We start from the raw sequence: 13205 nt of genomic DNA, 5'->3' as shown, positions 1-13205 counted from the left end.
TGCTGCAGGGCCTTTGCTGCTTTTGTTGAGGGCGTGACTTGGAGTGTCTTGGACAAATCTTGATGAATCTGAATGATTCCGCCCGAACTAACAAAAATGTTCATAAAACGTTTAATGTCAAATTTTTGGACGTTGAAATGAAAAGTTGGAAAAACGTTTGTTAAACGTTCGAATGTCCGACTCATCTACAATTTTGTCAAATTGTAAACGTTTAAATTACGTTTTTTGAGAGTGTTTAAAACGTTTAACATTGGAAAATTATCAATTAAAAATGATATCAAAAATAATTTTAAAAAAATTTAGGCCAAAGATGCAAAATTGGAAGGACCTAGATATTTTTTAAAATATAATAGAATAAATTTATTCAATTACTTTTTATCCATTCATTTCCAAAATTTTATAAGCGTTTTAAATATTTTTAAGAAACGTAATTCAAACGTAGTTTAAACGTTTTATTATCTGTATAAATTGCAGATGAGTCGGACATTCGAATGTTTATCAAACGTTTTCCAACTTTTCATTTCAAATTTCAAAAGTTGGAATCCAAGCGTTTTTTAAACATTTAAAAAACGTTCTGTGTGATTAGGGATTCCTTTTTCTATATTATATATTGGGAATAGAAAACTGCAACGTGCGCTCTAGTGCGATGGATGATACTTTGCTGCAATATTTGGTTTTTAACACAGGTTATATACGTGTGTATGTGTGCGTGCGCGCGGGTGGTCTGCATAGCGAGAATTTTTTAATTATTTTTTATTGCTCGTTAATTTGAAGTGAGTAAAACAACGCTTAATTTGTGTATTTTTTACAAAAATATTTTTTTTTCGATTTTTCTTGTTTTATATATTTTTTAAAATTATAATTTATGCTTTAAAAAATCGTAATCTATGTGTAAATTTATATGAATAAAAAATATGCAATATAGTAGAGATACAGATTCAATAATACAGAAATTCATCCTAAGGATTATTTCTGGAAGTATGTATTGATTTAATTAAAGGAAAGTGTATTTCTCTGTTAGTGGTGTAGAAAAGTAGGGAGTGCCTAAGGCTAGTTATTATCTACCGCACCCTTATAGCAGCTTGGTAACTTCAGATACTGCTCAGTATTCCTGGATAAGTTTTGGAACGACCTGCTATTCCAAATCATATTGACTTCGCCATGACGAAGGAAAGTCCATTTAAGTACATGAAATTACATGATTTTTATTTTAAGTAATAACAAAAGTACAAACATTTGTAAGTTACAATATTATTTTGCAAGATTTTTTAGTAATTTAAAATTTTGGTTTGAAAAATTACTAGTATTCATCAACTTCTATTTTAATATTAAATATAAAATAAAAAATCCGACGCTTCACTTGAAATTTGTTTATTCTACAGAATAATAGATCAAGTAATAAAATGGATTCAGCAAATACATTATTAGACTATTCTTCATCATTTCCTCCATGCACTAAAGGGAACACTAATTTAACTCAAGAATGTATCGAGCAAGAGAGAGAACCGGAATGGTTAGAAAATGAAGTGGCTGGAATCAGAATTTGGCAATTAGTTGGAATGGTATTGTCAGTTATATTAGCTGTAACAATAATGATTTGTTGCTGTATTAGATTCAGAATACCGAGGACCAAACAAGAAATAGAGGCCGATTATATAAGGAAAAAATTAACGCGCAGTTTCAGGAAAGAATTAGCTAAGATTAATGATAAAGAAATGGATGAAATGGACTTGAAAATAGGTAATTTTTTCTGATATAATGCATATTTTATTCCATGTCAATAATTAATCCTTTAAATTAAAAAAAGTATTATTATTAATATTGGAAGTTTGTACAATGAAGACTAACAATATATTAATATTACTCAAGATGCATTTATTAATCATAACAATATAATAATGTTACATGTGAGTTTCAAATTTAAATAAAATATAATTTCTAATATGAGAGAACAAATTTTTGCTATAATTACCATAGTAGAAAATTAACCAACCAAAATCATACTCCTCATTGACCAACGGTTACCTACCCTATTAAAAAATCTCACGTGAGATCTCACGTCAAAATCTCATCTACACGGAAAAAATGGTTAGTTGTGGTAACCAAGTGATAATTGGTTAATCAAAAATTGGTTATAAGAACTAAGTGCTTGGTTAATTTAACCAAGCCGACTTTTTGACAATGAAAAAGTCGACTTTATACGGTTACTAACCAATTTACTTGGTAAGGACCGACAGAGACGACAGAGTCTCCGCCTTTGGACTTGAAGGACCCGAGTTCGATCCCCAGTGAGAGAGACATTTTTTTCAGATATATTAATTGTATTGTAAAATTGTTAACATATAAATTAAATGTGAAAAATAATAGCACACTTGTAAACGGGTCTATAAAATAAATCTGCATATATAAATAAATAAACAAACAATAAATAATAAATAAAAATAAGTAAAAGAATCAGAAAAAAAATTTTTTCTTCATCGTTCTGGAAACAAACTTGACTATTTTTTTTAGTAATCAGAACTAAATTATTTCTTGAACCAACAATTATCTTGGTTATACTGACAAATTAATTATCATTGTTGATATATTTAGTTTGTATTACAAACCAATATATTGATTAGAATAACCAAGATTAAATAGTGTTTGTCGCCTTGCGACTGCACAAAATACAACCATATAGCTGGTTATGGTTACCAATTTTTCTTAACTAAGTCCACTTGGTTAATGATACCAACAAAATAGTTTGTGCGTATTTTCCCAAGCAATTTGGTTATCCCAACCAAGTACTTGGTTATCACAACTAACCATTTTTGTCCGTGTAACCAATTTTTTTTTTTTTGTTTTATCGCGTTTAAAACCATTTTTATTCAATTAGTAGCTTTTTTGAAAAATTCGCACTTAGAAAATTTATTACAAATTCTGACTTAAAAAAAATGAAGTCCAAATTTTTGAAAAATTTTCTGTTTGAATTTTTTTTAAAAAGTCACCAATCGACTGAGAATGGTTTAAAACGCGTAAAAGACAAAAAATTGGTTAGATGAGATTTTGGCGTGAGATATCACCTGAGATTAACCAAAAAAATAGTTGGTGTGTATTTTGCCAAGCGGTTTGTTAATGTTACAAACCGTTTTTTCCGTGTGGAAAAAAGCTATCTAATAGGCACTCGGTCAAAAAATGAAACAATGAGAAAATCATGAATATCTTCATAATGCGTGTTCTACACTGAGAAAAATTTGACAGTAAAAATTACCATCTCGGATAATAATTTGGTGACAGACTCCGATACTAGTACTTTTTACTATCTTTTATAGTAAAATTCACTATAAGAGATATGAATTTTTACTATCTCAGATAGTAAAAATTGTTACGGCTTTCAAAAAACTTAATTTTTACTACCTAAGGTGGTAAAATGTACTATTAAATGTGGGAAAAATTATAATATTCTCAGTCGGTAAGGTTTGAATTTAATTTTTTTTTCTGCGCTAATCAGTATTTTAGTTGACATTTTACGCTTATTTTATTATAATGAGTTTCTGTGTCTATTGATTTAACTTTATTATTTATTATTAATCGTCGTTAATTTTTATTAACTTTAGTTCGTACATCGATTAATACATCAGCTAGATCTGAAATTTTTTACGTAACAGATCTGTTTAGGTAAATGGTCAGCGCACTCGACTGTCATGCCGGAGCTCCAGCTTCATAAATCTAAATCTTTTCTAATCTCCTCACTTAATAAACTATACAGACTCAATAGTCCTATCGTCAATACTACCAATCACATTAACTATATCAAATCAATCATAAATGAAGTCAACACAAATATCAAAGCCGAATACTCGATTGCATATAATAAATACTGCAACTGCCAATTTAAAGCCATCAACCACCGCAATCCTGAATCATTCTTTCCCAAAGTTAATAGATTTTTCCGACCTAAACCACAACGAAAAATAGACAGACTTGAAGTTGCTCAGAAAGACGGCCCGCTGCTCCAGCGAGCTCAGTGCGATATTAATAATCTTCCTACTATCAACAATAAACTCATAGTCGAAAATCCGACAGATATCTTGAACGTCTTTGGCGCTTATTATGAGACAATTAACTCTCCTCGCTTTACTAACACCAACATCCAGCTTAAGGTTCATGTCGATAACGTAATAACTAAACTTATTAGAACTTTTGAAAACAACGTATCTAATAATGTCACAATCACTAACTTCAATATAGCAAACCCAGCGCATAACACTTCCCAACCCAATGACATACTTTTCTTTACTAACACCTATAAAACCCAATTAATTTTCAAATACTTGCCAAACAAAATATCTTCTAGTCTCGACAATATCCCTCCTATCGTACTCAAACATCTCCCTGTCAAAATTATCAAAGACTACACTGTACTCTTCAATAACTGCCTAAATAATACATTTTACCCTGCCGAATGGAAAAAAGCTAAAGTCCTCTCGATAGTTAAAAAAAGGTAAACCCGATAACGAGGCCTCAAGTTACCGACCGATTAGCCTAACCCCGTTTTTGAAATAGTTATAAATCACACACTCAAAGCTTACACAGAACGAAACAACGTACTAACAGAAAATCAGTTCGGATTCCGATATCAGCTCTCTACTACTCACGCGCTGTATAAAGTCACTAACGATATCAACACGCATCTCCACAACGGCCTCGTCGTCGGTGCTTGCCTCGTTGATCTTGAAAAGGCCTTTGATTCGGTCTGGATGTTCGGCTTGCTTTTTATTCTATCGGAACTGAATTTCCCTATTGACCTTATCCAACTAACTTGGCACATGACAATAAATCGCAAATTCGTGACCTACAATGGCGATAAAATTTTCAGTCTTCTTTTCGATATAATTGAAGGCCTTATGCAAGACACCATTCACTCACCAGAACTCTTTAACATTTTCACATATAACATCCCTATACTATTCGATTCGGAGTCAATAAAGATAACACGTACTCGGTAGCTTTTGCGGATGATTCCATCATTCTTGTTGCCGATAAATCCCCATCGGTAGTAGAAAGTAAACTTGAATATCTAGTAAATAAAGTTAATCAGCACTATTCGCTTTGGAATCTCCGTATAAATCCGTCAAAATGCGAAAACATTCTTTTTCATAAACCACTCCGATTCCTCACTTCTAAAATCCGAACTGAAATATAAAATTTTAAAGTTAAGATTCATCAAAATAATTCAAAATACACAATTGAACACAAAAAGTTGTCAAATATCTAGGAGTCCAGCTTGACTACCTTCTCAGACTAAATATTCATCTCAGTACACAACTAAACAAAGCTAAAAATGGCTTTAGAGCCCACAGTAGACTCTATTTTAATAAGTCAATGCCAGAGAGAGCCAAGGTCATTTGTTACTTGCTTCTTATCCGTTCTATCCTAACATATGCTGTACCAGTTTGGTGGAATCTTAGCGCCTCATTAGCTGAAAAACTTCGAAAGTTCGAAAGATCATGTCTCCGTGCGACATTGCATCTATACCGTAAATCAGATAATAAATATTTTATCAGTAATAGGCAACTGTACGACCGAGCCAATCTACCTCGCATAAACTCTTTTATGATTAGTATACACGCGACTCTTATGCGAACATTAAACATATCGACAATCACTATATCTAAAACAATTTAGTGTACACAACGAGCCCGACTGTATCGAGAGAGCGCGCACTGGATACTTACTACCTCAGTCGTTTATGTACTTTGATAACACCGGTTACATTACCTCACCTAATATCATTCCCCTGCTATACCATTTACCCAGACATAGTTCAAACAAAACTATTTCTACCTCATTACCGCCAAATGAAATTTCTCAAAAATAATCCACTGTCCTTCCTACTCACGATATAGAAAATAATTATAAAACCAATAAAAGATACTGATGGCTCGAAGACGACGCCAAGCGATTAGACGAAGTAAGGCGTCGTCAATATAGGATACCGCTTAGCAACTAATCCACTGTTTCCCAGCTTTAATAGAGCATATGTCTAAATCTTAGTACTATTGTATCGAGCTATTGAACTTTGTCATGATTCAGCGTTACTCTTTAGTTTTATTACTCCGACAACTTAACTAATTAAGTAAAGATTTTTCGGAAAATTACGAACTCTTCCTTTTTCTCTTATTTTAGATAATGCTCTGTAGGTTTTTTTATTCCTTTTTTACTACCACACACACATTGTTACGTAGATTAGCACTATTGGCGGATTTGTCAGCGCTTACCACCTTTTTTTTATTTAACGTTTATAACTAGTTATCACCTATAATGTATAAGTACGAGATGCCCCTCAGTGGGCCATGTAACTTAATTTACTACCGATAAGCACCAGGTTTTTGTTGATGCTTCATTTACACCAGTAAATTTATATCTTACAGTATAATCTAAGCAAATAAAAGTCTTTTTAAAATAAAAAAAAAGGTTCGATTCCCGTCGCCGCAAAAAAATTTAATATCTCTCTTTCTTCCAAACAGCATAATAATAATCAATAAAAATAATAAATAATAAAGTAATAACAGCGCGAAGTATCTAATAGGTGTAAAATATAGAAATAAGCGATATTAAAATTAAATTTTTAAAAATTCGATTGCATCCAAAATCATTATCTTTGGATAGTAAAATCTAATATCTTAAAAGTCTGTTACCAATTTATTATGAAAAGCAGTAAAAATTACTATCCCAAATAGTAATTTCTACTATCAAATTTTTCTCAGTGTACATATCGACTACATATCGACGCTCCTAACGAAGACTAGCACCACTCAGCTAACTGCGAACTCTAGCTCATTTCACGACTTGTAACGAATGATCGCACGAAAACCAAGATTGCCGCGATGACTAGCTCGTTAAGAAACCTTTGCATCGAATAGTAGTACGTGTTGCGAGCTCGCAACGAAAACGAAAACTCTCTGTCTTCCATGCGGCGAAAACTAACTCCAAAACCGGGTTTCAGACGAAGAGTAGCACACTCTGTCGTCTATGCGGTGAAGACTAGGGCGTGAACCAAGACGCACCGAATTCTAGTACGCTCGCCCGTAATCATAAAAACATGGGCCACATTTACGAGGGTCGCTACGAGACTCAAAGGGTCTTCCCTATTTTCACATTGCAAATGCCGCATTATACACAAAACTTTGTAGAACACTTTTTAATATGCAAAAAATACCGATTTAAATGATATTCGAATGGTAAAAATTGGACGAAATTTAGTTATTGTGCTGGTAATTTCATGCACCGATCAATATATATATATATATATATATATATATATATATATATATATATATATATATATATGTATACTTGTCAAATATACATATATTATCCGATTTTTATCATTCGAATTTCATTTAAATCGGTATTTTTTGGATGTTAAAAAGTGTTGTGTATAATGCGGCATTTGTAATGTGAAAATAGGAAAGATCCTTTGAGTCTCGTAGCGACCCTCGTAAATGTGGCCCATGTATTTAGGATTACGGGCGAGCGTACTAGAATTCGGCGCGTCTTGGTTCACGCGCTAGTCTTCACCGCATAGACAACAGAGCGTGCTTCTCTTCGTCTGAAACCCGGTTTTGGAGTTAGTTTTCGCCGCATGGAAGACAGAGAGTTTTCGTTTTCGTTGCGAGCTCGCAACACGTACTACTATTCGATGCAAAGGTTTCTTAGCGAGCTAGTCATCGCGGCAATCTTGGTTTTCGTGCGATCATTCGTTACAAGTCGTGAAATGAGCTAGAGTTCGCAGTTAGCTGAGTGATGCCAGTCTTCGTTAGGAGTGTCGATATGACTTTTGTCCACTCCTAGTTACAAATAACTTAAAAACCAATCGAATTTTGTAAACTTATTTGCATTTATTTTACAATACAAAAGGTAAAATCAATATTATCGTGGTGATGTTAGGCTAGGTCTATTCTAGAAAATTATCAAAAACTGGAAGTAAAACCGTTTCATCACAAGCTCCCTGCTAAAAAAAGTCAATATAGATCGATTAAATTATCAACGAATACTATGCTAATTCTGAATCTTATTGAAGTGAATACTGCTATAGGCTCGCTAGGTACACATTTTTACCGGGGAGTGAATCGAGAAAAGACCGACCGTCACGCAGATACCGAACGGCAGGAGGGGAAGCAGGGGAACTCTCTCTCTCTCTCTCTCACTCTTCCCTCCACCGCGCTCTCTTCGCCGCGCAAGGGGTACGCACTGCGCGCATCTCTCCCTTCACCGCGCTCTCCTTCTCTCTCTCTCTCTCTCTCTCTCTCTCTCTCTCTCTCTCTCTCTCTCTCTCTCTCTCTCTCTCTCTCTCTCTCTCTCTCTTACGGAAGCTTGTAGTAACCTCTGCAGTCGCGCACCAGCGCGGCGCCTTCGTTTAAACAAATGTAAGTCGCGCAGCGCAGCGCGGCACGAGATATGTTGTTTGTTCGACCAGCTTACACCATTAGACCTTCAAAATTCACTTTCTCTAATCTTATATTAATAATAACTTATTCACAGTGTCGTAGGTTAATTAAAGAAAATTGAATAATTGATCTTTGAAAGCTAACCACGTAAGTAAATTATACCTATTATGAGATCAGCTTTTATTCAAATCTAACCTCAGAATCTCGCGTTTTATTATTAATTCAGAAAAGATTATGGAAGTGGACATAACGTGTGATGGCTACGAAGAGACGTGTGTAGTTTTGGAAAATGGCTACATACTAATGTCCTATTTAGATTTATACCCCAAACCATTCAGTATTTTTTATGAAAAAAATGGCAAGTTATATCCTACTAAAAAAGAAGAAAACAAATTTAAAGCCGTTGATGGTATTTCGAAATACAAAGTTGTGTTTACGCCAAGTAAAAATTTATGTTATACTGTGTATTTTATCCTTTTATATATTTACTAAAACGATTTAATGTATAATTTTTAGCTTCAACCTCAAAATCATCTTTGACTGAGCAACATCAAATAAAATTTTCAGATATTATGAGTAACATACACGATTTCAGCGAAAACAGCAATGACAAGAATAAACCGAAGATCAGGCCTAAAATTGGTAAAAAGAAAACCGCGGAGAAACCAAGACTTATTAACGTAGCTTGGTTAAATAGAGATGGTGAAGATTTACCCTTTGAAAAAATGGGTAAAAAAAAAGACATGAAAATACGTGAACTAAAAGAAGTTTTAAAAGATGTGAAGAATCTTAATATAAAAGAGAAAACAATGGAGGAGCACACTAAAAAGAAAAGAAAAGATTCTACATTAGATGAACCTATAGTTGATTTGAAAAAGCCGAAAATTATACCTACCATTAACTTATCGTCGAAGAAATTGAGTGAAACAAATAATTTCGAAATATCAAAAAACAAGTTCGTCCATAAATCATCACATGAAACTGATGATTCACCTTCAAAAACAGATAATGAAATAAAAAGTTCACAGTCGTCAATAGAAAATGCCTTCGGTAAAACAATTTCATCAACTTATACTCGATTTCCTGATCCGTTTAAACGTCCAATTGGAAAACCTATACCTCGAAAATGTTCGATTGAATTGGATAACGTACATAAACTACCTTTACCTTTCATGACTGAAATTAAAAACTCACACTTAACTATAACAGAACAGTATTTTGGATCTGGAGCTTTTGGAACTGTAAAACTTGGATACCACAACCGAACAGAAGTAGCGATCAAGGTTATAGATATTTTAGGTACTACATCAAAAACCATTTTGAAAGAGATAGCCATTTTGAGAGAAATTAATCATGAAAATATAGTTTCTATTGTCGGAGTTTGCTGCCAATTTAGTGAATTTTGGATTGTTATGGGCCTTGTTAAAGGACATAACTTGAAAGGCATTATATACAAACCGAATATAAAGAAATTATATGGTTTACTCGAAGAGGATAAATCTTTTTCAATTTTGGTCAATTTTAGTACTCAACTTTTAAAAGGAATGACATATATAGAAAATCATCATCTTGGTATAACGCATAGAGATGTAAAGCCGACGAATATTTTAATTAGTACAGAGTTCAAGCAACTTAAAATTTGTGATATGGGTTTAGCTAAAGTGAAAGAATTCGGTTCATTACTTCTGACAACTCAAGGTAAAGAAATTACTGTCGGTACACGCCCATACATGGCACCTGAGGTATTGATAAAGAAAGAAGATGGAACGTTTGAATTAGCGTCCAAGTTCTCGGACGCCTGGGCTGTTGCTTGTACTCTGATTGAAATGTTTCAAGAGAAGCATATATGGGACGTAGGCGGCACATACGACTACACTCATCCGATCACATTTTTAAGAAAAAAACAAGAACCACTTATATTAGAAAAAGTACCGAATTTAGTTAAGAATATTTTAATTAAAGGTCTTAATTATGATCATAAAAACCGAGCAACTTGTGAACAAATGTTTCATGAGTTTCTTTGTCTGTAGCTACGAAAAATTTTTTAAAAGTCTTAGTTATTTTATGAAACGGAAGTATTATGCTGCACTAATAAGTATACAAAATGAGCAATATTAAACAAATTTTGTATCATGATCTTGCGATAAGTATAATTTGACGTGAATATAATTTTTAACGTGTTGAGAAAAACAATGTACATCAAATGTAATAACAAAGAGTTTATGTATACTACGTTTTAATAAAACTATTTGTGATTCGAGGTTGTTAAAAGAATATGTTTGTTTCTCAAACATATTATAAGTACACTTAAATATGATTTTATAAACATAAACAAAACGATAATTATTTGAATTTTAAGAATTCATTAAACGAAGAATTTGTACAAATAAATTATAAGCTTCTTCGGCATGTCGTGGTACTTCATACTTAGGAACTAACATTTTGATTAAATTTTGTACATGTTTATTGAAAAAGATCGGTGTTTTCGTATATTTATTTAATAAGTTATCAACATTTCGTTGATCGACTTTTTGGCTACAATTTTGATCTCCGTATTTCTGTGGCCAAAAGTACATCACGTTTGGAATACCAGAGGGTATGTTATTTTGCTTTCTAATGCGATGCTCGTTCCACTCCTTCTTTACATACTCTAAACTTTGCTGAATTTTATCGTCAATATCTAGTACACCATTATCTTCCATAGTTTTAAATATAGACATGTAATACTCAGCAAAATGGTTCCGCAGTTGCCTCCAATATTTCTCTATTCTCTCGTTAGAAGTACTCTTACCCTTTATGAAACTTTTTTCTCCAGCTTTCTCATTTGTATGATGGAAACGTAAAGCCATCTGAAGTAATTCTACAACTGTATTTTCAGTTCCTGTGTGTGCTCGTATCAGAGTCGGTAAAACATCAAACTCTTTCAAGCACTGGAGATAATAATAGGCAACAATTGTAGGGTCATTGTTCGAGGTAGATACATGCAGCCACATAACCTTTTTGGAATAACCATCCACGCATCCATGAATTGCGAAACCGTACCTCTTTAATTTATCATGGCCATCAATGTGCCATGCATAGTTTGGGCCTGGTACTTTATACGTCCGTCTTTTCAATCTATATCTAGACCGATTCTCAACACCTACTGGATCAACTAATCTCAAAATCTCTAGTACTGTTGATTGTTTCACTAAAAGTCTGTACTTCTTTCGTAAACGTTGATGCATTGCTCTATATCCAAGATTTAATCCATCATTAAACACTTCATGTATAACGGTTGCTACAATAACTTCTTTTGGGCTTTCGACAATATTCTTTCTTTTCAACTTAAGATGTTTCAGAATTTTTCGCAAATTTCGTACAGTAATTGAAATGTTGTTTTCTTGTTTAAGCAATAGACATATTTCTTCGTACGTGTACCTTTTAAAAAAGTACTGCAGAATTAATTCGATGAAACTATTCACTTCCATACTTTCATCTATGCAAAAAAAATGTTTTAGAATGCTAAGAAAAATTTAATGCTATTTTACGAAATTAAAATTCAATTACTTTTTAAGGAAACAACTTTATATTCCAATACCCCTTCGACTACTTTAAAACCTTTTGTTTCCTGTATAGCAAGCTGTTTATTTTCTCCGTAAACAAGAATAAATGGTTGTGGGTACATATGTAAATATGCCATAGAAATATATCCATCTTCGATAGGGCAATGAACATCTGGAAATTCTTCGAAGCGTATAACTACTTCCATAATAAATTAAGTTTAAGTTTCTATAACAAAAATCATCTCATGTAAATCATAGCAAAAATTAATATCAACATTCTTTTTAGGATAGATTTCGAGTTTACTACATTATTTATTTTGATGCTTACCTAATTCGACTTAGCAATACGTAATGATTGAAGTAATATGTTACATGAAACATGCAAATAATTCTAAGTCTGTACTGATACATAAATCAGGTTAGTCGCTGTACATTTTTTCAAAACAAAAGAACCATTGAGTATCTAATCGCGTAGCGCAGCGCGGCGCAAACCCCCCCCCCCCCCCCCAGTTCAGCCCGCAAATATGTATATACATAAATAAAAAAAATACTATTGGATAGATCTGAATTTGCTCAGTCCACCCACGTTATTATTTTAATTTGCCCCGCTTTGGTCTTTATAGGAAAAATCAAAATAGAAAATTGAAATATTTACAACTTTGGAATACTTGTATCTCACTAAGCGAGTATAATAACAGAATTTTAAATATGGCAAAAAATTGCTCAGGGGCTATTTCAATTTGCCCTGCAGCCAAATATCAAAAATATTCAATTATTATTAGAGAATTCCGACATTTCAACACGTCACTGAGACACTGAAGCATAATCGAATAGCTATAGTAAGGGCGAGCAAGAGAAAATCAAAGACATTCCAAATTTTGATATAAGTTTGAAGAAGTCGAACAAGGAGGAGGAGACGCCACAGGATCCTATCAAATGGTTTGGTGTTCTAGTACCACAGAGTTTGAAAACCGCGCAGAAACATTTTCAGGACGCTCTTTATCTCGCTGTAAAAATTGCCAATGTACAAGCTCAGTTGACAAAAGTCACAAGTCAGTCTGAGTCTTTGAAATTGCTAAAAAAAGTCGCTATATGATAATGGAAAATGCTATTCCGCGTCTAAGCGCCAGTTGTACGTAAACAGAAATAGCTGAAATATGGTCTGCTCACTGCGTTTTAGAAGACGGTCAAATATTTATCATGGCTGCGATTTACATTTCACCCAATC

General features: G+C 33.2%; 3 protein-coding genes across 3 annotated transcripts; 2 read left to right on the top strand and 1 right to left on the bottom strand.

The window, feature by feature from the left end:
• The first annotated feature begins 914 nt into the window (after positions 1-914).
• LOC103316697 lies at positions 915-1899 on the top strand. Its single transcript, XM_031923897.1, has 2 exons — positions 915-1238; positions 1383-1899. The coding sequence occupies exon 2, from the start codon at positions 1404-1406 to the stop codon at positions 1752-1754; it is 351 nt and encodes a 116-aa protein (XP_031779757.1). The 5' UTR covers positions 915-1238; positions 1383-1403; the 3' UTR covers positions 1755-1899.
• A 6454-nt stretch (positions 1900-8353) lies between these two features.
• LOC107981778 (serine/threonine-protein kinase RAD53-like) lies at positions 8354-10697 on the top strand. Its single transcript, XM_016988332.3, has 3 exons — positions 8354-8579; positions 8659-8874; positions 8949-10697. The coding sequence occupies exons 2-3, from the start codon at positions 8667-8669 to the stop codon at positions 10460-10462; spliced, it is 1722 nt and encodes a 573-aa protein (XP_016843821.1). The 5' UTR covers positions 8354-8579; positions 8659-8666; the 3' UTR covers positions 10463-10697.
• On the bottom strand, positions 10556-12463 carry LOC116416223. The gene is made up of 2 exons (XM_031923898.1): positions 11982-12463; positions 10556-11910 (listed from the first exon to the last, which is right to left on the bottom strand). Exons 1-2 carry the CDS (start codon positions 12181-12183, stop codon positions 10787-10789), a joined length of 1326 nt encoding a protein of 441 aa, XP_031779758.1. The 5' UTR covers positions 12184-12463; the 3' UTR covers positions 10556-10786.
• Positions 12464-13205: the final 742 nt, after the last annotated feature.

The sequence above is a fragment of the Nasonia vitripennis genome (assembly GCF_009193385.2).
Source record: "Nasonia vitripennis strain AsymCx chromosome 2 unlocalized genomic scaffold, Nvit_psr_1.1 chr2_random0001, whole genome shotgun sequence".
NCBI classification, from domain to species: Eukaryota; Metazoa; Arthropoda; class Insecta; order Hymenoptera; family Pteromalidae; genus Nasonia; species Nasonia vitripennis.
The sequence above is the reverse complement of the archived record's forward strand: the minus strand, read 5'-3'. Positions and strand labels throughout refer to the sequence as shown.

What these genes read in the sequence shown, in the direction of transcription:
- LOC103316697 (XM_031923897.1), top strand. Translation starts at nt 1,404, where the DNA reads ATGGATTCAGCAAATACATTATTAGACTATTCTTCATCATTTCCTCCA.
- LOC107981778 (XM_016988332.3), top strand. Translation starts at nt 8,667, where the DNA reads ATGGAAGTGGACATAACGTGTGATGGCTACGAAGAGACGTGTGTAGTT. An exon ending in CAAAGTTGTGTTTACGCCAA is followed by an intron (nt 8,875 to 8,948) that starts GTAAAAATTTAT and finishes TATAATTTTTAG; the next exon opens with CTTCAACCTCAAAATCATCT.
- LOC116416223 (XM_031923898.1), bottom strand. Translation starts at nt 12,183, where the DNA reads ATGGAAGTAGTTATACGCTTCGAAGAATTTCCAGATGTTCATTGCCCT. An exon ending in TAAAGTTGTTTCCTTAAAAA is followed by an intron (nt 11,911 to 11,981) that starts GTAATTGAATTT and finishes TTTTTTGCATAG; the next exon opens with ATGAAAGTATGGAAGTGAAT.